This window comes from Hippocampus comes, unplaced genomic scaffold (genome assembly GCF_001891065.2).
Source record: "Hippocampus comes isolate QL1 unplaced genomic scaffold, H_comes_QL1_v1.1 scaffold427, whole genome shotgun sequence".
Taxonomy (NCBI): Eukaryota; Metazoa; Chordata; class Actinopteri; order Syngnathiformes; family Syngnathidae; genus Hippocampus; species Hippocampus comes.
The window spans coordinates 330,214-354,030 of record NW_017805871.1 but is presented as its reverse complement, the minus strand read 5'-3'; the positions used below and the strand labels follow the sequence as shown (position 1 = coordinate 354,030).

Genomic DNA, 23,817 nt, shown 5'->3' with positions numbered 1-23,817 from the left:
ATGTTCGGGTGGTAAACCCTCCGTTGCAAGCAATCCTGCCTATTTTTGTCTTGAAGCAAAAGTACAGCTAATGACTTCGGTGCTTCCCAGTGGACAGTCGTAATGCATTTAAGCACCCCTGAGGGGGCCCACGCCTGACAGTAAAGAACTGCCTCTCAGTCGGCTGTCACAATATCTTTGCATTCCTTACTACGTCGCTTCCATTCTGCCATTCGCTTTCCTTTCTGTTCCCCTTTTGTCTTCTACTTTGAGTACTTTATAGTATACTGTGTGTTTTGTCAATACGCCTCGGTTGTTTGAAAATAGGCGTTTGTTGTCACTTCCCATCGTGTTCGTTTGCTTGTTGCTTGACAGCGAGCCGGACATTTATAAATAAATGTTTTTTGTCTCCGTCACTTATGTAAGATCATGTCAAATTATTGATTATTTTCATTTTATGTTTGAGCATTATATTCCTTTATGTTATAGTTACCTAAATTATATTCTGTTTAATAATTGTTGAAACATTCTTATGTTGCTCGCGTCTGATTGGCTGAAGAGAAGCAGGAAGTGTTTTCGGAGCCGGAGGGAGGTGTTCTCGTTCACTCGGAGATGCAGATGATGAAAAATAAAACCTGCGTTCAAACGAAGTCCATTTCTCCTTTTTGCCCATTCATAATGTAGAGCCATCCACTCAAAACTTACGAACCCCTTAACTTACACTTACATTGATTAAGTGAACTTTGTTTTACCACGACAGCCTTTGTTTTTTTTTTTGTTTTTTTTTGAAGTTACATAAACGCAGCAAGTGGGACAAGGCTGATTCATCCGAGTGGCTGCCTGCTTGTGTAAAAAGCATTGACTTAAAGCGAGGCTTTCGGCTTTGTCAGCTTCGAAGCTGTAGCAGGTGGAGCCCACGTCATCGCAACTCGAAGGTCTGAGGTAGAACAACAACAACACCCCCCCCCCCCACCAAAAAAAAAAAAAGAATTGACAACAAAACAATCCTGGAGAAGAGTATCATGATCAAGGGTGCGGTGTAGTGCAGGGAAATAAAAGCAAAGCAAAGAAAATCAGTCATCTTCTAAATAATGAAGAGCTGAGGAAGGGAAGGGAAACTCTAAATAATTCAGTTACGTGCAAGTTGGTGGGGTTATTTGGGTGCAAATAGGAGCATTAAAGTCAATTTTGTCGCTGGCAGGATTATCTCCATCCCACCTGCGTGCTACATTAACACAAACCAATCTTCAATTAAAGACCAGCCATGCAAAGCGAGGACGTTTTTCTCCTGGCAAGGATTTTTTTTTTAATGGGTTGGGTGCGTGTTGCAAAGAACTATAATGGTTTCTGTTTTATCTTTTAAAAAAAGTCCATGTTCTATATTTTTAAGTCGACTAAATAACAGAGGTTGAAGAGCCAGCTCCTCTTTTGTTTGAACGAAAATATCCGGAAACCAAATGGAAGAAATTCCAATGTAAATCCGCTGTTTGGAAAAAAATTTTGAGTTGTCTTATCTTTCCTTGTTTTTGACATTTAAATCGGAGACCATCAGTTGACAGTCGATAGGCATTTTCGACCCAACTCGGTGCAACTCCCTTCACGGTGTGTCTCGCTCCCACCGGGGAAATCGCAAAAAAAGAAAAGGAGCGTGAATTTCAAGTAAAGCCTCTCCTTTCAGTCCATGTTTTGTTCCACTTGATCACCCATCTGTGTTTCATTTCCTTCCATTTCTCCGTTTTTCCTCTCGCCGTAATCCTTGACCCCCCCGTCTCTCTCTCCTTCCCTTGATATGCGAGTATGCTACCAAGCGGCGTCACAATCTTTTATATTTACGAGTAGCCGTCCCTTTTATGTGTGTTTGCGCACGTGTGTTTAGTGTGCCGCGTGTTTTGAGGAGTGGGCGCGGGCGAGCCTCAAGTGCTCCGAGAGCCGTTTTCAAATCTCATTTTGCACGGCTGAGGGTAAAAAGACCTGACACAGCACTCTGTGAGGGAGGCAAGGAGAGGAGAGGAAGGGAGGATGAAAACGGGAGGATGGCAGGAGATGGGGGGTGGAAACGATGGTGAAGACAAAGCTGAACGTGGGGGTGGAGGGCGAGGGAGGAAATGAGAGTGGGGGGGGGGATGGGGTGGCTTGCATCGTTCTACCTGGAGGCTGGCGAAAGGGAGCAGGGAGGAGAAACCGAGCAAATAATTGTTTGAAGTTGGTCAATTTTGAAAGGGAAAATGGGATAGACAAAGGACGGGTAATTTGCATCTGCCAATTTCGATACGCTTGTCACATGGATGGTTTGGCTATTTTCACATGCTTATCATGTTACAGGGGGCACAAGGGTGGCAAAGTCCGTCCATCCATTTTCTACTCCGCTTTATCTTCACGATGGTCACGGGGGTGCTGGAGCCTATCCCAGCTGTCTTCGAGCGATAGGTGAACCGGTTGCCTGTCAATTGCAGTGCACACGGAGACGAATACTGTAACCATCCGCGCTCACACTCATATCGAGGGGCTGAGCGTTCAGTCAGCCTGCCATGCATGTTTTTGGAATGTGGGAGGAAATCGGAGTACCCGGAGAAAACCCACGCGGGCACGGGGAGAACATACAAACTCCACACAGGAAGGCCGGAGCCGGGATCGAACCCGCGACCTCTGCACTGTGAGGTCGACGCACTAACTACTGGATGACTGAGCCGCCCTTGGAGGTGATTGATTAATGCTAACGTGCTAATTAATGCTACTACTTTCTCACAATAGTAGTAAACTTTTTTTTTTTTTATAAACAATGGAAAAAGTTTGAGAAAAGCTGACATAATAAACCATAGGCAGCACTTGAAAGTGATGTGGGGCTTGTGCAATGTAGCCCCGACTCTCCATTGACACTGTTTTTGCAAACGCCATCATGATTTTCTTTTTTCTTGATGCTTGTAAATGCGAAAAATCACCAAATATAATCCAGATTGCAATCAAACCATATTGTGTTGCTCTCCCTATCCATGCAGAAGTAACCAGTGGATTCTCGTCAGACTCTTTTCCCCGTTCATTTCCTCCCCTAATGTGCAGGTGAGGCACTGACCCCTTCCTTCTCTTCTCTCTGTTGCGCAATGAGCGTGTTTGTGCAAATGAGGTAATTAGGGAGGATTCCTTTGAGCTTTAAGGTTTTGAGAAGAGATGTGAGGAGAGGGAAGAGAATGTAGCGGATCAGGACTCAGCCTACATGTGTCTGACACTTCATTAGGTACACCTGCAGTAATGAGATCCAATAATACGGTAATAATTACAAAAAAAAAATGAAATGCGGCACGGCAATGAAGATGATAGCATTCGGTTTTGATTGGCACTGGTATACAAGTAGACTTGCATTATCCTGTTTGGAATGTTTGGCACTTGTGTAACGAGAGGAGCAGGCAAAAATATGACATCTCCATCTCGGTATGAGGCAGTTTTAAATCACTGCAAAGCGCAGCTGCAATAATAAACACATTTGTCATAGATTGCGTTTCATTGGATGATGCAGGATGTGGCCAGGGTGTATATTATCGTCACCATGATGACTCTTTTCATCTTGCCGCTATTTCTCTTCCAGATAACGTCTCTTTCTTCTGTCCCGAGCCACTTTCCCCTTTCCTGCATGACGCGGGTGTCCGTTGTCCTTCACTTTCATGTCGTCTTTTGTCTTTCTGTCATCCTCAATTGCAGCCTTTTCTCTGCCGGGTCTTCCTTTCGCTCTTTCCATCTTTTCACCTGATGAAATCTAGTTTTGTCCCTTTTGGTTCGTCTTCACCCGATTCGTTATGCATCCTATCATGTCTCTTGCGTCTTTTCCTCCCCTCAGATTTCCCATCTGGATGGCAACGGACAAATAATTGCAAACGCAAATGACTTGCAAAGCACAAATGCTCCACGTGTATGTGTAGAGTGGAATTCTTACACATCGATCCCCCACCCAAAAAAAGGTGGATGTCAAAAACACACATCACACTTCCTTTCCGAACTTTCTATAGCCTCCTGGAAAGTGACTTTTTAGTTGGTGACAGATGTGCTCCCCATTCAGCGGAAGAAAAAGAGCTCTGTTGTCACATCATCTCTAATTCCTTGTCCCATCTCCTTTCACACGTTTCACCACGCGGAGTGACGCTTACGTCGTCCCTGCGATCATATGGAACGGGAAGCTTTTAGGTAGTAGCAAATAGATTTGTAGCTTCGCAAAAACACACACTGAGGCCCGTTGGCAATAACAGGGGGGTGGGGGGGAGAAATGTCGATCTGAGTGAAACTAAATCATAATGCCTCCCAAAAGTGCTCCCCAGCACCGGTTGCCATGGTAACACTCTTTTATTTGCCTCGTATTCCTTATCTATCAGTGAGCCGAATTTGCTCCTCTTATTAGCTTCAACAGCCAGCATTGCTCGATAGCTCATATTGACTGACGATAATACGGCTGAAGAAGTTGCGTTCGCTTTTTGCGACTAACTTGAAAGCCGTAGCTGCACTTTTATGTCCACGCCAACAGCCGATTTGAGGGTGAAAAGAAACTGTAATTATTTCTGCCACAAAAAGTATGCTTTACATTTCAGAGGATATGTAGCATACATAGCCTTAGCTTGTATGCTACAAGTATATTGTTGTCTGTTAGCTTCAAGCTATTTATTGCCACTCCCATTTAAGTTGCCTTTTTCTTTTAACTGCCACTCCGAGTGTACTGTCAATGTAAACTAAACAAAGAGCATTACACCTTGTATATTTAAAAACAACAAAGTAGCTTTGCTTTTAGTCTAATTAGCTTCATGCTAACAAACAATGCAAAATGCCATTGATGGACTAACAAATAGCATCCGTGAGGTGGTGTCAATGGTTTAAGTCACAGATATTTGAACACCAACGGTGCATCAACACATGTAGAAAGTAGATATCAAAATACTCAGAGGCGGAGTTATGTTCTTTATCCTCTCTGAAAAAAAAAAACAAAGGTATCGTTGACTCAAGAAGCCACAGAGTGGATTACTGAGTTGCGAAACTCTTCTTCGCTTTTGAAGGTATTATACTGGACAGCAAAAGGGAGAAATAAGTATGAGCCTATTGGGAACTGAACAGGTCCATACATTGATTCATTTTTGTTTGTTTTTAGGAGCTCTGTAGCTGGCCCATCTCCAGTTTTACTTTCTAATGCGAACCAATCTTTGGTCAGAAAGTTTTGGACACTCTTGAGCCTCAACAACAGTCCTACTTGTCTGAGATTGTAGAGCATTGTGACCTCTGCTGCACGTTCAATTACATTCTTACTGCCAGCGTCGGGGCAACCTTAATATTTGATGCAGGGGGACTCAGGGACTGGAATTTTTATTTTCAACCAATCCTGTTCAAACTTTTTTTTTTTTTTTTTTACTGGACACAACATTTAAAGCATATTCAACAAAAAAAATCTTCCTGACAATTTGGGGTTAGCAACAGGACGGCTGCTCTTTTATCTTATTTGGGGCTGAAAACACCTACACATATTTTACACACTCCCATTAAGGTTGACAGACTGCACTAGGCCGTACTTGAATAACCCCGATTTGCTATGCCCACAATTATGACGGCTGTCGATCTCGCTGGGAAAGTGCGGGTGTCATTTATCAGGATGTAAGAGTGACAGCAAGAGATCTAGCAGTGAATCATCGGCAGCGTTATCGGACCACCCCTCTCTTGCCACTGCAGATTTGCGTCTAGGAGTTGAGGGACGCTGTTATAAATCGGTCAATGTTGTGCCGGCGTGACGCACTCTCGCTCTTCTCTGCATCACTTCGGCGCACACGTACACAAATAATACCAAACACTGCAACTGAAAAACGAACGCCCCTGTTGTTCTTAAACATTCATATGTGAACCCCACATCCACATGACTGTATTCTTTTTAATTTCCCTGGCCGTAAATGGCTATATTCGAAGTATACAAAGAGATTAATTGGGTGTGAGAGAGTCGATATTTTGAGAGGCTCCTGTCAATGATGATTGGCTGCACCCAGGCATTTTATTGACAGAGACTCTCCACGCTTCACTTTTTAGCCACAGGTACATATGAAAGGACAAGTATAGTCACTCAAAACTAGTTGTGGTGATTAACTCCAAAGTAGCATTTGTTTTTTGACTTGATAATGAACAACAACAAAAACATTCATCCCAATGAAAAGATATCACTTTCTTCCTTTAAAAACAGGAGCTAATTCCCAAACTCTTGTTACATCATCAGCCCTGGATTTGGACCACATGAGGCTGCGCAGACTGACACCCGCCCAAACAGTGAATGTAGATTCTTGGCGGCTTGTTTACAGCTAATAGCGCTAAAACAAATTAAGATGATGGGGCCACTGGCTCGGTGTAATCCACCGACAGTCACTTTCTAAAGATGTTATCTGACAAGAAATTCAGGCTCTCTGTTTAACACGGACGGAAGAGAGGCGCAACAACGAAGACGAGTGAAACGAGGTTGAAAGTAACGCGAATGTGGATTAGATCAAGTAGCAGAGCGGGAAATTGAGGCTGTAAATTAAAAAAATAATTTCTTCAGCAATAAACTGAATTTCAACGGAACACAACCATAGAGAATACATTTCGGAGTGTCCCAGCCCGAAACATGTTTATGTATACTTGCCATTAAGTTGCCAAGTGGGAATTACATTCTCCATTTGGCCGCAGTCGTATTAATCACATTTTGGAAAGATGTTTTATGATCCTGTCAAAAGGCCAGGAGTCTCATTTCGGGCTGGCTCCTTCGTCAGCGGCTAGTTTATAAATACATTATTATACTCTGCCATGGAATATATTGATAGTCTCACGAACAGAGTCATGTGTCATTTTGATCAGTCAGCAGTAGCGTCCCAACGGCTTTGTTTCAAGTCACCAGATTTAAAAAAAAAAAAAAAAAAAAAAATGCTTGATGTGGCTGACAAGACAGGGGCATGGTTGGTCACAATGTGTGATCTCAGTGTTTGCGGTGGTCCCCTGCTGTTTCTGCCGGCACGCACACGTGCACATGATACGATTTTTGGGGGAATGTGCCTTGGGCATGTGTGTGTTTCTGAAATACTTGATGGTTTTGCTCACTTTACACTCCAATTACACAAGGGTGTGTGTGTGTGTGTATGGGTGTGTGTGTGTTCTCAGGCGATTTGTATTGTATTTTGGGGAGGCGTCCAGAGAGGTTGTAGCCAGGTGTAGCAGTCAGAACCGTGGCAGCTCTGCTTGACTCAGCATTGTTCCAAATCACACTGTGACACAAAAAAAAAAAAAAAACGACACTTTCAATGACAAGCGCATACACGCACACAATGCAGACACGCTTCTTTGGGGAGAAATAAATCACTGAAAATTAGCAGTGAGCAATGAGAAATTCTGCTGCTCGGAGTCACATTTGGCGTCTTCCAATCATCGTGACAAATATCGGTTCAATATTTGAAGGGGTCGCGCTGCTTTTGGAAAACAACTGTTTGATCTGACTGTGTTTTCGGGATGTTTGTTTTCATTGTGCAGCTCACAGTTTACATGCACTCCTCCAATTAAAGGTGTTAATTTGTGAGCGCATTTGTGTGTGTGCTGCCTGTTCTCTTTGGCAACCGCGCATGCAAAAGGTGGTAATAACGTTTCGATGTTAAATTTGCTCTGCGAGTGACTGCCAACCGGTTCGAGGTGTGCTCTCATATGTATGCAAGCGCCAAGGCGGGCTTCAGTTCAGCCGTGACTGTAATGAGCCCAAGCGGTATAGAAAATGGACGGATATTTAATTGAGCGAACTTGATTTAACGTTGCGGAGAGGTTAGCCGAGTCGGCTTTACTATAAAGTCGGTCTACCAAGCTTTTTCATGGGGAATATCACAAAGTAGGGCGGAGGCACTTTTATATATTTGGAATTCTTTTGGCGCAAGAACCTTAACTTATAGCAAGTTAAAAAGCGATTGTGATCGAACTCTTTGAGGGACAGCGGTCACCACAGTGGACAGCTTATCATGTTATCAGGTTACAGGTTATCGTTTTTTTTTAATTGAATTTGTCAAATTTATGAAAGTACGACTAATCGCATAGTGGAAATGGCCCTTCTATTATTATGCTACGGCTCATAAAATGATTGATCACCTTTTAAGCTTTAGTACAAAAATGAAATGATCGTCTCTTTTGACTTTGAGCAGCCGTTGTGGTGCACAGCACGGAAAATGTTCCTTGGATGTGTTTTTATCCATGTGGTTCTTATATAAAACATTGGAAACGTTTTTTTTTTTTTTGGGGGGGGGGGATAAATGACAACATGATTAATAGATACTATTATGATTTAAGAACAATTCCCAATCAGTTTCGCTGTCACTGTGTGCTGGTGCAGAAACTAAAGTACCGGTAGTCAAAAAATAAATACCGTAAATAAATGATGCTTTTCTTTTGTTCCTATGACATGCTTCGGCAAACAATAAACTGTTTCTGTTTTTTTGTTTTTTTTTTCTGCCTCGTTTTGTTGTGCTTTCAATCTTCTGGAAGAGCATCTTGTCCGAGGATTACATCCTGCTTTATGATATCGCTGGTGTGCTATTTTCATCCTTTCTAATAAATAGCCTTTAATATAATTACGCTATAAAAACAAAGCTCTTCCCTCCGCTGGCACTTAATCCTGCCGTAGTAAGATTTAGCATAACTATGCACCTACAGTACATGTTTGCACACAAAAGTATCCACGTTGTAGTCAGTCATTAATCAAGATGAAGATCAACACGTGATCACGCCGCTGAAAATAATCTCTTAGCCGTCTCTGTTAATTCTTCCAGTGCTCAATTGCATGGCTAGTGTCTAACGTGTGTGTGTGTGTGTGTGTGTGTGTGTGTGTGTGTGTGTGTGTGTGTGTGTGTTTGTAAATGTGTTTCCAGCCTTGGCTCGCCTCCACGCTGGCCGCCTCATTTGGCTGCAAGTTAAAAGCATGCGGACTCCCAAGCTCAATATGTTATTTTGCATCCAGTCAGGCTTCAGCTGCGACGTCCGACTTGCTGGTTTGATGTTTGGAAGGCTTCCTGAAGCCAAAAGCTTTTTTTCTTTTTGGTCACTCTTACTATACTTTAATTGCATTTTTTTTTTTTCGTTTTTTGCAAAGTGTGTTGGTATTTTACGCGTTCGTCCCATTATGTCGGTTCGCTGGTAGATGCGAAGCTCGACTTACATCATGTTTTGAGTGATACCAGATAAAAGTATGATGGCATGTATGCTAACATTTGCGCTACAGTGCTGTTGTGCAGTTTTAGGGTTTTTTTTGTCAACTTTTAATCATGTGAGCCTTTAACACGTGCACAAAATTCATTGGCTTGTCTTATTTAACTTCTTTTCATGTCTTTTGAATCTTAAGAAATGCCCACTTAGTGCTGTTTTCACTTCTAAAAAGTTAATTACACTTCAGGAGTCCCCCTACTGTTGTTGAGCAAAAACATAAATAGAGTGATTGGGTAAAATTGAAGTGCAAAGTTGTGTTAGGCCACACGAAAAACGAATTGCTTACGGTGGAGTTCATGATGGCAACAATTCCATAATATTACCAACATTTATCAATACAAAACATTTAAAATACTCATAATTTCATTGTATTGTATTTTACGAGGGAAAAAAAGATTGCTTGTATTTGACTGAGCTCAGCCGTTTATTCCCCATGACATGAAAAATTTTATGTAAATCAAATAAAACTACATTTTTTTTCATGAATTTCATTTGATTCGTTGGCCTTTTTTTCATGCTGAAGTTATTTGTCCAAATGCTGCGAGATTTTACCCGAAAAGTAAGACGAACTTTGGATCACCATGCCTTTTAATGCACAGCAATGTTGTCGATCAATTAAGTGGATTTAGCAGAGGAGCCCGCTTTCATCGCTGTGTTGTACAAACGTTTCTTAAAAATCCATTCCAAAAATCAATCGGGGTGGGGGCATTCGATTGCAAATGTCATTTCCTTAACCCTGTTCTCATCTCCTCTTCTCAGAACCGGGCTGCGTTGCCATGACGAGCGAGGAGTGTCCTGTGCCGCTGGGGGGCATTTCCTCGGCCGTGCCAGGGCATCGTGAGGAGTATGGCTCAGCGCAGGCTGATGACATCATCGAGGAAGTGGGTCCAGGTGACGACGCCAGCATCGGAAGTGACCTGAGCACGCTTGTGGTGCCCTTCCCCGAGCTGGCGCCCGTGGTCTTCTTCTGCCTCAAGCAGACCACCTGCCCCCGCAGCTGGTGCATCCGTATGGTCTCCAGTCCATATCCTTTCCATCGCCGGTGGAAATGCTGTTCTTTTTTTTTTTTTTTTCAGTCAATAATGCTGAACGTGCATTTAAGTGTTGACATTTTGCGTCTGAGGTTTGTCAGGTTTAAGCTAAATTATTTGAGGAATCGGAGCTCGAGCTCTAATGAGCCGTGAGAGTGTGAATGTTTGTTTGCGTGTCAGTGCCTTGCCATCGAGTGGCAACCAGTCCAGGGTGGACCCTGGACTTGGTATTTTTTGTGGGAATATGGAATGGAAACTGGAGCTGTCGAGTATCCCCGTGCGGCTGCTACGTGTGTACGCATGCGTGGCATGTGATTGACACAGCCGTTGGTCACGCCTTCTGTCTCGAGGGTCTCTGATAAGCTATTTTTCCCATGGCGTGGTATGTTTTAAAATGAGCATTACGAGAAAAATTAGAGGCGTAAGGTAATTTTCATAAAACATTTTTAATATTCCACTGTGAGGTCATAAAGACGATTTGACAGTTTTTTTTTAAACTGCAGCTCCTTTTAACAGTTACATTTATTCAGATTTGTGTGTGTGTGTGTGTGTGTGTGTGTGTGTGTGTGTGTGTGTGTGTGTGTGTGTGTGTGTGTGTGTGTGTGTCAGACAGGGTGGGTTAATTGTGTGCATCTCGACACAAAATGCACATCTGCTTTGTTGCATTGTGTGCATGCATGTGTGTGCATGCATGTGTGTGTGTGTGTGTGTGTGTGTGTGTGTGCTCGTGTTAGGGAATGTGTGTTTATGAGAGGGTAATAAGAGGCTGTTTCACCATCTTTTGGCAGATCAATAAATCTGTCCGCCACTCAGTTAAGAGGGGCCTTCAATCTCTTTCTCTCACACACACACGCACGCGTGCACACCTACACACACACATAGACACCTACACACAGACACACACGTCTCCAATAGTCTCCCACGCCTGCAGCAGAGCACCTGGAGCACTTCCCTCTGATGCCGCAACCCCCGCACACACTCCCCGTCATGAGCCACTCTTCTTACCCGCTACGGCGCGCTTGACAATCCCCTTCAGGACACTTGATTGGGTACACTTCCACCGCCAAATGAGAGCGGTATCTGACGGTGACGCTCCATGTTGAAGCACACAGTTGGAGAGGTTTTTGAAAAAAATTTCGCAATGTATTGTGGTCATTTGCCTCATACTCAATGCTGTTTTCTAACGTGATGGTCCTCTTGAGTAGATTAAGGTGGAAACCAAAAAAAAAAAAAGTCTCTTCAGCTTGGTGCACAGCAGTTGCACACGTTACAAAACACTCGTTTCATGCCTGGATGCACTTTTCATCGATGCAGATTATCTTGTCCAGATTTTCAACACGCCCATTGCGTGTAAATTGGGAATGAACGCAGAAACACAAGAGAGGCAGTTGTGGTTGTGGACAAATCTGAAAACGTGCACTTGGCCTTTACATTTGAAAATATCTTTTGTATGGAGTATCAGAATAGTGTGCTTGTGACTCGATGCGTGTTTGGAGGTATGTCATTAAACTGGGTCCCAGGGTCCGAAACAACATCCCCGTTTCGCAGAGACATATTTTGATGGAGCAGCATCAAAACAAATCCTCCCCGTTTCAATCGTCAGTACAGCTGAAAGCCCAATAATATTTATTTCCTCCTGCGTTGCCTTCTTTCAGTCTTTCTTGCCCTTCTTCTTCCTTTTTTTTTTTTTTGAACACACATATACTGTAGCCTCTTCTTGTCATCGCTTTTGATTGGCTCCTACGGTGTTCATGCAGAGTCGCCGGCCTCTGTGGCCCATGATCCTCTCTGGCCTTGACAGCTTGTTATCTCCATGGTGACGGATGGCTGAGGCGTTGCCGTGCCTCGCTCTTAACTGGTTCTGAGGATGGAGCACGCACCTGGGACACATCATCCACTTTCGCTCACCTTCCAGCTCCGTCTTAATACAAGCTCCTCGGGCAGATCTCTTTATACTCGACTTTTGCTTCACATTCTGGAAGTTTCAGTTGAACATGGCGCTCTCTGGAAGCGGGTGAAATCGTTTTCAAAAGTATCCCCATCTTTCGCATTCTCTTTGCTCGCTTGCCCCCCCCCCCGTGGTGTAGTCCAAACTCCACTCGTGCATCCAGCATCTGAGTTGGGGGGGATGCACACATGCCGAGAAGGCTTTCAAGTGACTGTAATGACTGTTGTCGTCGCAGGCCTCAGCGCTTGCACACTCTGCCTGACCTCTGTCATACGTAGCACTCTTGTAAGACGCAGCCTGTGTAATGAGCTTGTATGGGGTTTTGTTTTTGCTTTATTTGTTTTTAAATGGCATCTTTGTGTAATGAGCTTGTATGGGGTTTTGTTTTTGCTTTTTTATTTGTTTTTAAATGGCATCTTTCAAAGAAAAAAAAAGAAATCCAATAATTTCGATGCTTTTCCATTAGAATTAAAGAGATGGTGGGTTCAATTAAAATGATTTTGTTCCCTTGTAATGAGCCTTGCTTCTAACTGTTAACGGATTTAGAGATGTATTTATTTCTTGATTTCCAATCGCCAAACTGCTGTGGTTGCGGTCTGGAGGTCCTTCAAAGTATTGAGGAATGGTTTGGAATGTATGCCGTGCCGATTTGCTAATTGCTACATTGTGTGCATCCGATTGGATTTGCCCTTGGGTCCATTTTGTGGGTTTCTTTATGCGTTTGCAGTTCGCTGGTAAAAAGACGGAAATGGTCGGAAGTCATCAATCATGCTGCTGTCACGAAAGCGTGGCGAAACTCAACGGCAGCGGTCGAACCTTGACAAGGAACAATTATAGTAGATGTACTGTACTTGAACACAATCGTCTAATTTAAAAAAAAAAAAAAAAAGACTCGGTTCCTACATGGCCTATATTCCCTTCATTTATTATACAGGGCTGTTGTTTTTCCTCTTTGAACTCTCCTTTTGCTTCATGGCGAAGTTGTGCCTCATCCAAGAATCTGGACGTAGCCCACTCTCACCTTTTTTGGCAAATAAGATGGGAGGTATGAAGGCTAATTCCAATGTGACAACTCACTGTGCTTTCACTTTGTAAAATAACAATGGTGATCCATGTTCATTGTTTCGCGTTTTCCTTTCAGCTAATGCTGTCGAAAAAAAAAAAGACAAACAAACAATAGTTGCTTGCTTAAACACGCTGGGCTATCCTGATTAATACCGCAGAAAAATACCAATGCCCATTAGCCGCGACATGATCCGACAGTGTAATGAGATCCAGTATGGGTGCTCGAGCAAAGTTTGTAGATTATTCAGAGGGGTTTTACAGTTGTAGCCATCGACGGTCCAATATTTGGCTTGCCTGATTCCCGTGCTGGCAGGGTGGACTCAGTGATGGTGTCAGTGGATATCTCTGTCTACATGTGCGCTTGATTGATTGATTGATTGGTTGACTGGCCACAGTTCCAGGGTGTAGTCTGTGTTTCACCCAAAGTCAAGGTTCACGAAACCAGAATTGCGAAAACTGAAGAAAAAACATTTTCGCGAGCCGAAATAAAATGAAAACGAAAATGCTTGGAAAAAAAACAAAACACTCACTGAAACTACACCTTTAAGTTCATAACTCATTAGCTAAAACAAACACATTATTGTGAAAATGTCCTCGGGTTTCATCTGTGTCTAAAGCGTGGCGAAACTCAACGGCAGCGGGCGAACCTTGACAAGGAACAATTATAGTAGATGTACTGTACTTGAACACAATCGTCTAATTTAAAAAAAAAAAAAAAGACTCGGTTCCTACATGGCCTATATTCCCTTCATTTATTATACAGGGCTGTTCTTTTTCCTCTTTGAACTCTCCTTTTGCTTCATGGCGAAGTTGTGCCTCATCCAAGAATCTGGACGTAGCCCACTCTCACCTTTTTTGGCAAATAAGATGGGAGGTATGAAGGCTAATTCCAATGTGACAACTCACTGTGCTTTCACTTTGTAAAATAACAATGGTGATCCATGTTCATTGTTTCGCGTTTTCCTTTCAGCTAATGCTGTAGAAAAAAAAAGTGACAAACAAACAATAGTTGCTTGCTTAAACACGCTGGGCTATCCTGATTAATACCGCAGAAAAATACCAATGCCCATTAGTCGCGACATTATCCGACAGTGTAATGAGATCCAGTATGGGTGCTCGAGCAAAGTTTGTAGATTATTCAGAGGGGTTTTACAGTTGTAGCCATCGACGGTGCAATATTTGGCTTGCCTAATTCCCGTGCTGGCAGGGTGGACTCAATGATGGTGTCAATGGATATCTCTGTCTACATGTGCGCTTGATTGATTGATTGATTGACTGGCCACAGTTCCAGGGTGTAGTCAGTGTTTCATCCAAAGTCAAGGTTCACGAAACCAGAATTGCGAAAACTGAAGAAAAAACATTTTCGCGAGCCGAAATAAAATGAAAACGAAAATGCTTGAAAAAAAAAAAACAAAACACTCACTGAAACTACACCTTTAAGTTCATAACTCATTAGCTAAAACAAACACATTATTGTGAAAATGTCCTCGGGTTTCATCTGTGTCTGTCAGTATCATGTATGAGCTTTCGGAGTTGGTTGAGTTTCAGTCATACTTTTGTCATTTGAGAATTGTAGTACTGTATACTCAAGAATGAATTATTTTTTAAGTATTGCATCTGACAAACAATCCATATATTAAAAAAACTAAAGCTAATACTAAAACAATGCATTTTCAACCCTCCCACCAAAAAACTAGTAAAAACGAATGAACCTGCTCTAAAAACTAATTTAAATTAACCCAATAAAAAAAACATGGTAAATGAATTGCATAAAAAAAAAACCCAACAACAACAAACAAACCTCAAACCATTGAAGATTTGTCAGGATGCGCATAGATTTTATTCCGTGACGGTGTTCGGGTTTGCAGGAAGTGTGTGAGTCATTGGGGGATGTTTATGAATATTCTGCTCTTTGATTGATCATCAGAATGTTTCCGCGGGATCCATTTGGCCACTTGCAGCACCCGCTTTGAGGTCCACCCTTCTGTAATGAATACTTATGAGTGCATTAGCAGACCAAGAAGACTCATTATAATATCAAGGAGAGGAGCAGATCGCACACGCTTTCATGGCTTTTGAGAATCTTTTTTTTTTTTTTTAGGTGGTCTTTGTAGCTGTATCAGGCAGAGCGTGTCATGCTATGAATGTCTGTGCAACAATTATAACAATCTCCAATGGCTCGTTCGTGTCCTTTCCCAATCGCGGCCAGAGCCAATTCTTCAGAATCTTGACTGCGTAACACATTTTCTGCATCACGCCTGCTTCCTGCATCCAGTTTGCATGAAGAACTTTTGTGATTCACTCTCCCCGCAGCTGTCATGTGCGATGGTAGCCCTCACAGCGAGTTGGAAATCGTCTGCGGCATACCGCATAATGGGGGCTGCTTACAATGAGAAAGTGCTCATATCCCTGGCGGTAGCTGGTCACGGGAGTTGAACCAGCTTGTGTGTACATGGGAGGAACATTTACATAGCATTCATAAAACCTGGTGGGGTTTTTTTTTGGTTTGTTTTTTGCGGTATGTGGTAACTGCATTTTGGATCGGGAAATCGCAACATTTTTCCTGACAGCGCAGGGTCTTATTTTTTCCCTAAAGGCAGGAGACTGAAATGGGAGGGCGAGGGGTGGAAGGTGTCAACAGCAATGCTAAAGGCTCTGCGGATAAGTTGGGTATTGAAATTTTCCGTGCAGGAGGGCAGAGAGGCTCCTACGATCTTGTTGGCTGTAATCGCTCGCTCTATTTTTTCAATTCACCTTACTTTGATTCAAACGGATGATCAAGGATGCAATCATTGCAGTAATACGGCCTTCGCTAGATCACAAATGAACTCAAATTGTAGAAATATGTAATGGGGATGGATATTGTTTGCTGAGAATTAAAAATTGTCATGTCATAAACAGTGAAAAAAAAAAAAGGGAGGGGAAGAAAGCCGCTGCTCGTTGCTAATATGTATGCTAGCTATGCTACAAGCAGAAACCGAATTAGCAAGATGGTGAACGGCAAACCAACACTTGAAAGATGGATTTAAAAAAAGAAATAAATACATGGATGATGGCCATTGGTGTGCGCGGACGGGGAGCGAGGGAAGACAAGTGAGAGATTGCTAGTTAGCGCTCGCCCTCGAAAAGGCAGCATGTGAAGGAGGAAGAATGAGAGTTAGCATTGTGGCAGAGTGAACTCTTGCCCAGTCCCTGTCAACACATAGGATGGGCGGTGTGTGTGTGTGTGTGTGTGTGTTGCCGTATGTGTGTGTTGTGTGTGTGTGTGTCCACATGTGTTGTCTTTTCACCCCCTGTCAATGGAAGGGAGCTTGAAATCTCTAATTACGCTGGTGACTGCAACTTTAAGCCTCTTCCACGGGAACCGGGGTGCCACAAAGCTTGGACTTAGACTGAGATTCGGATCGAAGAGCCAAAACAAAAGGTCTGAGGGGGAACTAAAAAAAAAAAAAAAATCTGCCAAATAGTCTGCAAAAAAAAAGAGCCAAGAAGACGTAAGGTCTGCAAAGATGCTGTAGCAAACAAATCTTAAAATATGACCATCAAACATACAGACGTGGTCAGAAATGCAGACTTCAAGGTGGCACATGAGTTATTTTTATGATTCATACCCAACAGGCAGGGTGTGCCTTGCGATCGACTGGCGACCTGCACATGATGTAGCCTACCTTTTGGACAGCTGGGATATGCTCCCCGCGACCCTTGAAGAGACTTTTATTTTCAGGCTTCGCGCGTATGAACATATGAACTCGTGATGTGCACTTCCAGCACCAACCTGCTACTATTTTACCGGCTTTTGTCCACTGGCCCTTTCGCTCCATTACCTCCAGAAATTGCTGGCAGGTGATATAGAGTAGGAGTAGGTGTCGAAAAAAAAAAAAAAAAAGGCTTCTGGCCTAAGGTGAGGAAAGAGTTAGTGACCACCACAGACCTGCCGGAATGGCCCCCCGCTTTGTCACTGTCAAACACACACACTAACGTGCACACAAAATATGCCCCCCCTATATAAAACACACATAATCCCTGCTGTCAGATATGTGTTGCACATATATGGATCATGGTCAACCCAAATCCTTTCTTTGTGTTCTTCGTCTAGAAGTGCTGCGTGCGCGTGTCGGGGCATATGTGTCAGGGCATAAGCTGAAACTTCTCTGACCGGTGAGAAAAGCTTGGCGCTAAGTTGCGTGCGCACGTGTTGTGTAACGTCGAAACATAGCTGACTGCTGATATCCGCGGCTCAAATGAGTCTTACAGCTCAAGTCATTAAACGCCAGCTTTAAAACTTAACGTCCGCATGTGTTGCTCAAAGTCGCTGACCCCTTTGAGTTTCCTTCGAAAAGTGAGAACCCTAGCGGGGGAGTCATGTCAGGCAATCAGAACGCACCCCACCGGCGCGAAGAAGGCCACAGTGAAAACCGGCTTAGAATGTTGGGGTGGAAGGGAGACAAAGAAATAGCGGAGTGATACAGCGACACATTTCATCAAATGGCTTAATGACCACAAATGGGATCGCGATTAGGAAATGGAGTGTGGCTTTGCTTATTTCCAGGCCCGCTCCGTGTGAGGGGGGCTGATATCGTCTCCACTCTGTCACACTCTTCTTGTCTGGTGATTCTGAATGTGTGGGAGCATGACGATGTCATCATTTTACACTCTGTGCACACAGGCAGAGGAGTCTGCAAAAAAAAAAAAGTGTGTCAAACTTGGGAGTTGAAGTCACCATGTGCTGCACCCTGCGTGTGTGGCAGGACTTTATTTTAAAAAATTGTTGAATTAATTGTAATTAATCTTCGTCGTCATTTGTTCATGTGTTGTTGTTGATGTGTTGTATTATTTTGTTCTTATGACTTCAAGATGGCACCGTGAGAGTGGCTGCCTTTACAGCAGCTCCTATACTTTTTGTTCTTCTATTTTCTTACATTCTACATTCGGTACATAATTAGATTTCAATCGGACGTATTTTATGAAAGTCCTGCCTTTTAACACTATTGCTACATATGGACACCTTCAGAAACAGAAAGCCCTAGTAAGAATCCGGCGACTTCTCTAAAATTGTCAGAGCACTTATTTGCCTGACATTTTTACATGATCATATCAATCATAAGAAAGATCCATTCGGCTATTGTATCATAACACATTCGAATTGTTTTTTTTTTTTTTAAACGATCCCGACATTGTCTGTGTTGGATTACAACGCGCATTCACCGATGGGAGCCGCAGAGCACACACATCAATTATTCCAGACACAACAAATCTGTAATTTGTGCCTTCGCCTCATACTTTACGGGCACATAATAGTTGTGGGTATTGTTATGGTAGCCATTTTTACCTCCGGTATGTGCAAAAGCTAATTCTTTTATTTTCGCCTTTGATGGTTGAGACGAGTGTGTGGAGAGGCATCGAGCATCAGAACCGATTCGATTTTGTTGCCAATCTAACTCAAAATGTGCCCAGAGGAATTTATTAGCAACTATCCTCCCCACTCCTTAATCTCGATTTGTATTTTTATTTTGTCGACTAGCATTGCACACAGCCAGAGTAGTAAAATCGCTACGAGATGAGTGCGTGTTGAATTTGTGTTCGTGTCAGTCTTAAACTCGATGCAAAGTTTCTTGAGGCAATTTGCGCAGTCACGACGGGAATCCATATGATCAATATCTTTCATCCCGGGGACATTTCTGAGTATCTTAACCGAGTCGCATGATAAAAAGTAATTCCTCTGAGCACACCGAACCACCCGCTGTCCTTAAAGTAAAAACCCTTACGCTGTTTCGCTCGTGAACGAAACTTGACAACGCACTTTTGCGCAATTTAGTTTCCTGGCAGGGGATTTAGGAGTGAGTGTGTGTGTGTCTGTGTGTGTGTGTGTGTGTCTGTGTCTCCTGTTGGTTCTCATCCCAGTTCAAGAAATGGTAGTGAGTATTAAGAGCACTGATTTGTGAGCTCAAAATGACACCTGAGCCAGTCGTGAAAACCTGTCAAGACTCATCACTCGTTCCATGATTTGGCCTGTGCGTGTTTTACTTTGGCCTTTTATTTGGAGACAAGCGAGCCAGCAAGCAGACCTGGAATTGTGGGTGCAACATCCTTTGTTCTATTCAATAAAAAAAAAAAACCCGGGAAGCTATTTTAAGAAATGTTGTGCAAGGTGCTGTGACCTTTGTCGTGTTGAGGATAAAAAAAAAAAAGATGGTTTCTTGTTGGAATTAGCCTGCGAAATGCGTTGCTCGTTCAATTCTTCTCCATTTGAATCTGCACGTTTTTTTTCTAGTGTCCATTTGTCTCCCACTGAGCGGTGAGGGCATCGGTTGGTGTGTGCTTGTGCGTGCTCGTGCATATTGAGCTTGCCTGTACCTGAGCTTGCCAACATGCAGAGATGCGATCCCGCAGAGAAACAGTCTCTGTCAGGGCCTATTAATATCAGTGAAACCGTTTGAGCTGCAACAACTGACCTTGGTAATGCTTCACTTAACCAAGTGAGCTCATCCAGCCCGCATCACATTGCGGTCTTTATTCTCGATTTGATTTACTCTCGAAATTGGAAGCCAAGAAGGAGCCAATGTGCGCTAACATACACCTAAAGACTAGTTTCTGGACGCTAAGTACATCTGCAGTGACCAATTCTGTCCCGTTATTTTGACTAAAATGCTTAACAAAAGTAAATATAAATAAAATATACAATGTGACACTTCTGAGTGAGCCTAGAATGAAACCGACCCTGCTGACGTTGCGAAAAAAACCTACTCTTCATTCGATTGCGATCCACCCCTGCTCTTCCCTAGTTCAAGATACGAAATGACTTTGGATGATTTGAACCTGGCCATGAATTATTTCATTCGTCTCCGAAACATTCACCCCGTAAGAGTCAAACCGCTCGTCGTAAATCGCCTTGCGGTTGAGAGTCTGAACACCCCACGCTGTCATGCTTTGACTTGGCTGTCCGCTCGCAAGCTCTTGACATTGCCTCAAGGGAGGATTAAATCCAAGAGCAGCCAGAGAAGTATGGCGCTGTCTGGGAGGCCCAGAGAGAGGAAAAAAAAAAAAAACAGATTGATAAGGGAAAGCCTTTGCTGCTTAAACAAACCAAAAAAAAAAAAAAAGAAGATGAGCGAATGCAGAAGATATGTTGTGTGCCGTTTCGATTGTAATGGTTACATAATGGAGAGGGATAACAAAAGGTGTTTGTACAGTGATGCTATTTATGTTAGCATCTGCTCGGTAAAATTAATGGTGCGTATAATTGATATTTTATTACTTCTCGTACTGCATACTGGTAATATTGTGTGCTGAGCAGCCTGACACTTTATCGCATAAAGTTCCAGTGCTATGGTTATGACACTTTTTTTTTTTTAACCATCAAGTGCACCCTTCTGTTATGACATCACAAAAACACAACAACCAAAGCATATGGACTTGTCTTTCTTTTGCGAAGAATACGTGATCACTATTTCGAGATTCCCCCTTGATCGTCCGATGACAACTGGTGCATGTGGGGACCTGCGCCAATGTGGGAGTAACACAATTCAGTTCATGGGACTCTTGCAAAGTCTCTTTTACCGTTTCTCGATTTGCTGTATGTCTCACATGACATTCTGTATCGTGGCTGCCCAAGGGTCAAGTTTTCACGCAGGCTCAGAGTCGGAAAGTGCCATTTCCAATATCCTTGCAGAATGTCTCAGATCATGTTTGGCAACCGCTGATGCGTGACCTTTCTCTATTTTTCACCATTTTGTTTCGGTCTTGGCAAGCTGGCCACAGGGGGTTGACGGCCATTCTTCCATTTCATAATGATCACAACGAAGAAGGCATCTCGAGAGAGAAAGTGGTGCAGATTGGTAGACAGGAGCTTATGTTGTGGCAGGAAGCAATTTCCAAGGCATTTCATGTTAAAAAAAGGAATGTCTGTGGCTCTTCAAGAAAATGTCGCCCGCGAGCCGACAGAAGCAAGCGCCTCGCTTTTTTTTTTTTTTTTTGCGCGGGGTCGTGCCAGCAGCCTTTCGTTAAGGCCTTGACTCGGCTTGTCATTCTGCTTCGTCTGCGTCCTCGCCCTCCTCGCCGACTCAACCAAGCATGAGGAACGAAGAGCAGAGGGGACGTGGGGACAAATTACTGGCTCCATTTTTGCCGTTTGTGTGTGTGCGCGCGCACGCGTTACAAATGAATTTTTGGGAGACAGGTGTGTGTTGAATCAAAGCGTGTTATTGGAGCGGGCTCGTGTCAGGTGTTGATTCATAAAGACGGGAACATTGGCTCCCGGTGTGTTGACATGCTCATAATGGACTTGCCAAGTCTGGCGCGCACGCGCGTCGGCGAGGACGACAAAAGTTATTCAAGCTTAAACTTTTCCCCCTTAAATGAAAAAGTCATTTCGCTCCGTCCTGTTTGCGCTTAATCTCAGTGTCCTAATTTAGCCTGAGCTTAACCTCGAGGTTGAGATAGAAAAGAGGCTGCTATGCATTATTGAGTCACTTGCTTCATTTCGGTTCTTGCAGCACTCACGGATTAATATTGTAATAGTCTGATAAGGACAAAACATGGTCGGGGAGATGGGCTATGTTGACTTGCTCAAGATATTTTGCTCACCCTCTGAATGATTTTGCCAAAAGGGCTGTGAGCAAAGTCAACTCGCAAACAAATAATACGCAGGTCAGGCTAAAAACTACTTAAAGGTTCAGCATGTCCTTTTAACCACTACTGAATCTCAAGTGGTTGTGTTTTTTTTTCTGAGCTTGCGGCTATCAAGATTTTCTCAAGTGAACCAACTGAGGGAAATATAATGGAGAATTGCTGTTACAAAGGTCAATATCAAACACGTATTTATATATTAAGTAACACCTCTGTTTTTAACAAACGGCCTCGAGTACTGGAAACTTGCCTTGTCAGGTTGGGTTTTGTTTCGACCTCACAAATTCCAACTATGTGCTCGCTATTGTTTTGGGAGATGACGATAATGACTTTTTCATTGATGCATTTTCAACCTTATTTTTGCAGCACAAGGTTGTCTCACTTTAAAACCTACTCGATCGTTTATTTTACTGTGAATTGAGCCATATTTTTACCGTGATTATTATACTGTACTCACTCCGGAGAGAGGCACCGGTGTGTTTTATATTTGCAATTTCTTAGCAAGAAGTCAAAATAGCCTTGAGGTTTTGGATTGTTTAGCATTTTAAAGGCTTTTTGAAGAGCCAAAGCATTCGGGGACTTGTCACACGGCCAATGAGGTGCTTTTAAAGCAAAGGTGAAAATGCGTCCCTTGGTATGCCGCAGCACTGCTTCATAGACCGTAATGTTGGTGAGAGACGGCCGGGCGAGTCCCTCCATCAGTTGTGCTAATACTGTCCTCAGGGCTTCCAGCTCTGAAGTCAAAATGAGGTTAGAAGTGTATTTTAATGTGCAACATAGTCTTGATTGGGCTTGTTTGTTCCGGTAAGAAGCGTGTGAGGCTAGGATAAATTCCCACTTTGCAACGAATCACAGTGAAGGAAACTCATGCATGTCGACACTTTGACGCTGACGTCACGTTGGTGAGCCGTGCGCAAAGGCGTCCGTGTTGGAGGGCACCCAGTCGAGGGAGTGAGACGGAACAGTCCCTGAGTCTGTTTTCATGTTCACGAGTCACAACAAAAGTGAACACTTGGTGCAGTTTACTTGAGTCGCTCAACTGGAGATGAGAAATCATTCATGCCAGCAGTGATTGTTGAGTGAGAGAAGACGAGCTAGCGATGGCTAGCAAATCTTGAACGCGACCAATTGATATGATCAAAACATGCAAGAATATGCTCTGCTCGCTTTATATCGGGTACTTTTTTTTTCTTTTTCACGTGCGACGGGTCAGAAGATTAACTTTTGATTTCAATTCAAGGCAGACGTGATGCTAACCTGTTTGCAAGTTGCCGTTCAACAGGAATCCCTTTATCGTGTAGGAATACAAATTTCAGAAGACGATGGAATATCGCAAAACATTTTTCATCGGTCTTGCACACTTTTTCACACAATAATCACAACACTTTCCCCGCAGACTTGATCTCTGCTCAGCGATGTGCTGCGAACAAGCCCGTTCACACTGTTTTGTAGGCAGCTAGCAAGCTAAGCTAGCTTGCTGAAGCATCGTCGACTCACAGCGGAACGAGTTTATCCGGGCACAAACGATTTCATGAACATTTTACAACATTAAAGTCGCGATCGACGTGTTGTGTTAACTAAAAGCAACATACCTTTGCTCTCACAAGACAACAATTAACACAGCTGGACTTTCACCTTTTTTGGCTTGAAAAATTCAGGATCACATTCCTGCAATTCCTTTTGTTTCGACAATCTCATTTTCTTTTGTCTTGCTCTCTCCCTACACACACTGTCACCTTATTCATCATTCTTGAAATGCGCGTGAAGCTCAGGGATCGCCTCTCCGGTGCCGTTATCCCTGCAAACCCGAACCAATCACCGAGCGATCGTTCTCGGCAAAGGTCATCTTGAGAGAGTGAATACTCATCGGATGAATTTTTGTCAATAAAAGTCTGGGTTTTTTTTTGTTTTGTTTCCATGAAATGTATCTACTTTTATACAGCCTCGGGGGGG

The 23,817-nt window shown here is 43.2% G+C and overlaps 1 protein-coding gene across 1 annotated transcript in view; it reads left to right on the top strand.

The window, feature by feature from the left end:
• cacna1ia (calcium voltage-gated channel subunit alpha1 Ia) overlaps positions 1-23,817 on the top strand; it is a 99,014-nt gene that overhangs the window by 16,207 nt on the left and 58,990 nt on the right. The window contains exon 2 of the mRNA XM_019888704.1: positions 9,955-10,219. Within this exon, the coding sequence (XP_019744263.1) occupies positions 9,972-10,219 (248 nt within the window). The 5' untranslated portion in view covers positions 9,955-9,971. The remainder of the gene's footprint in view (positions 1-9,954; positions 10,220-23,817) is intronic.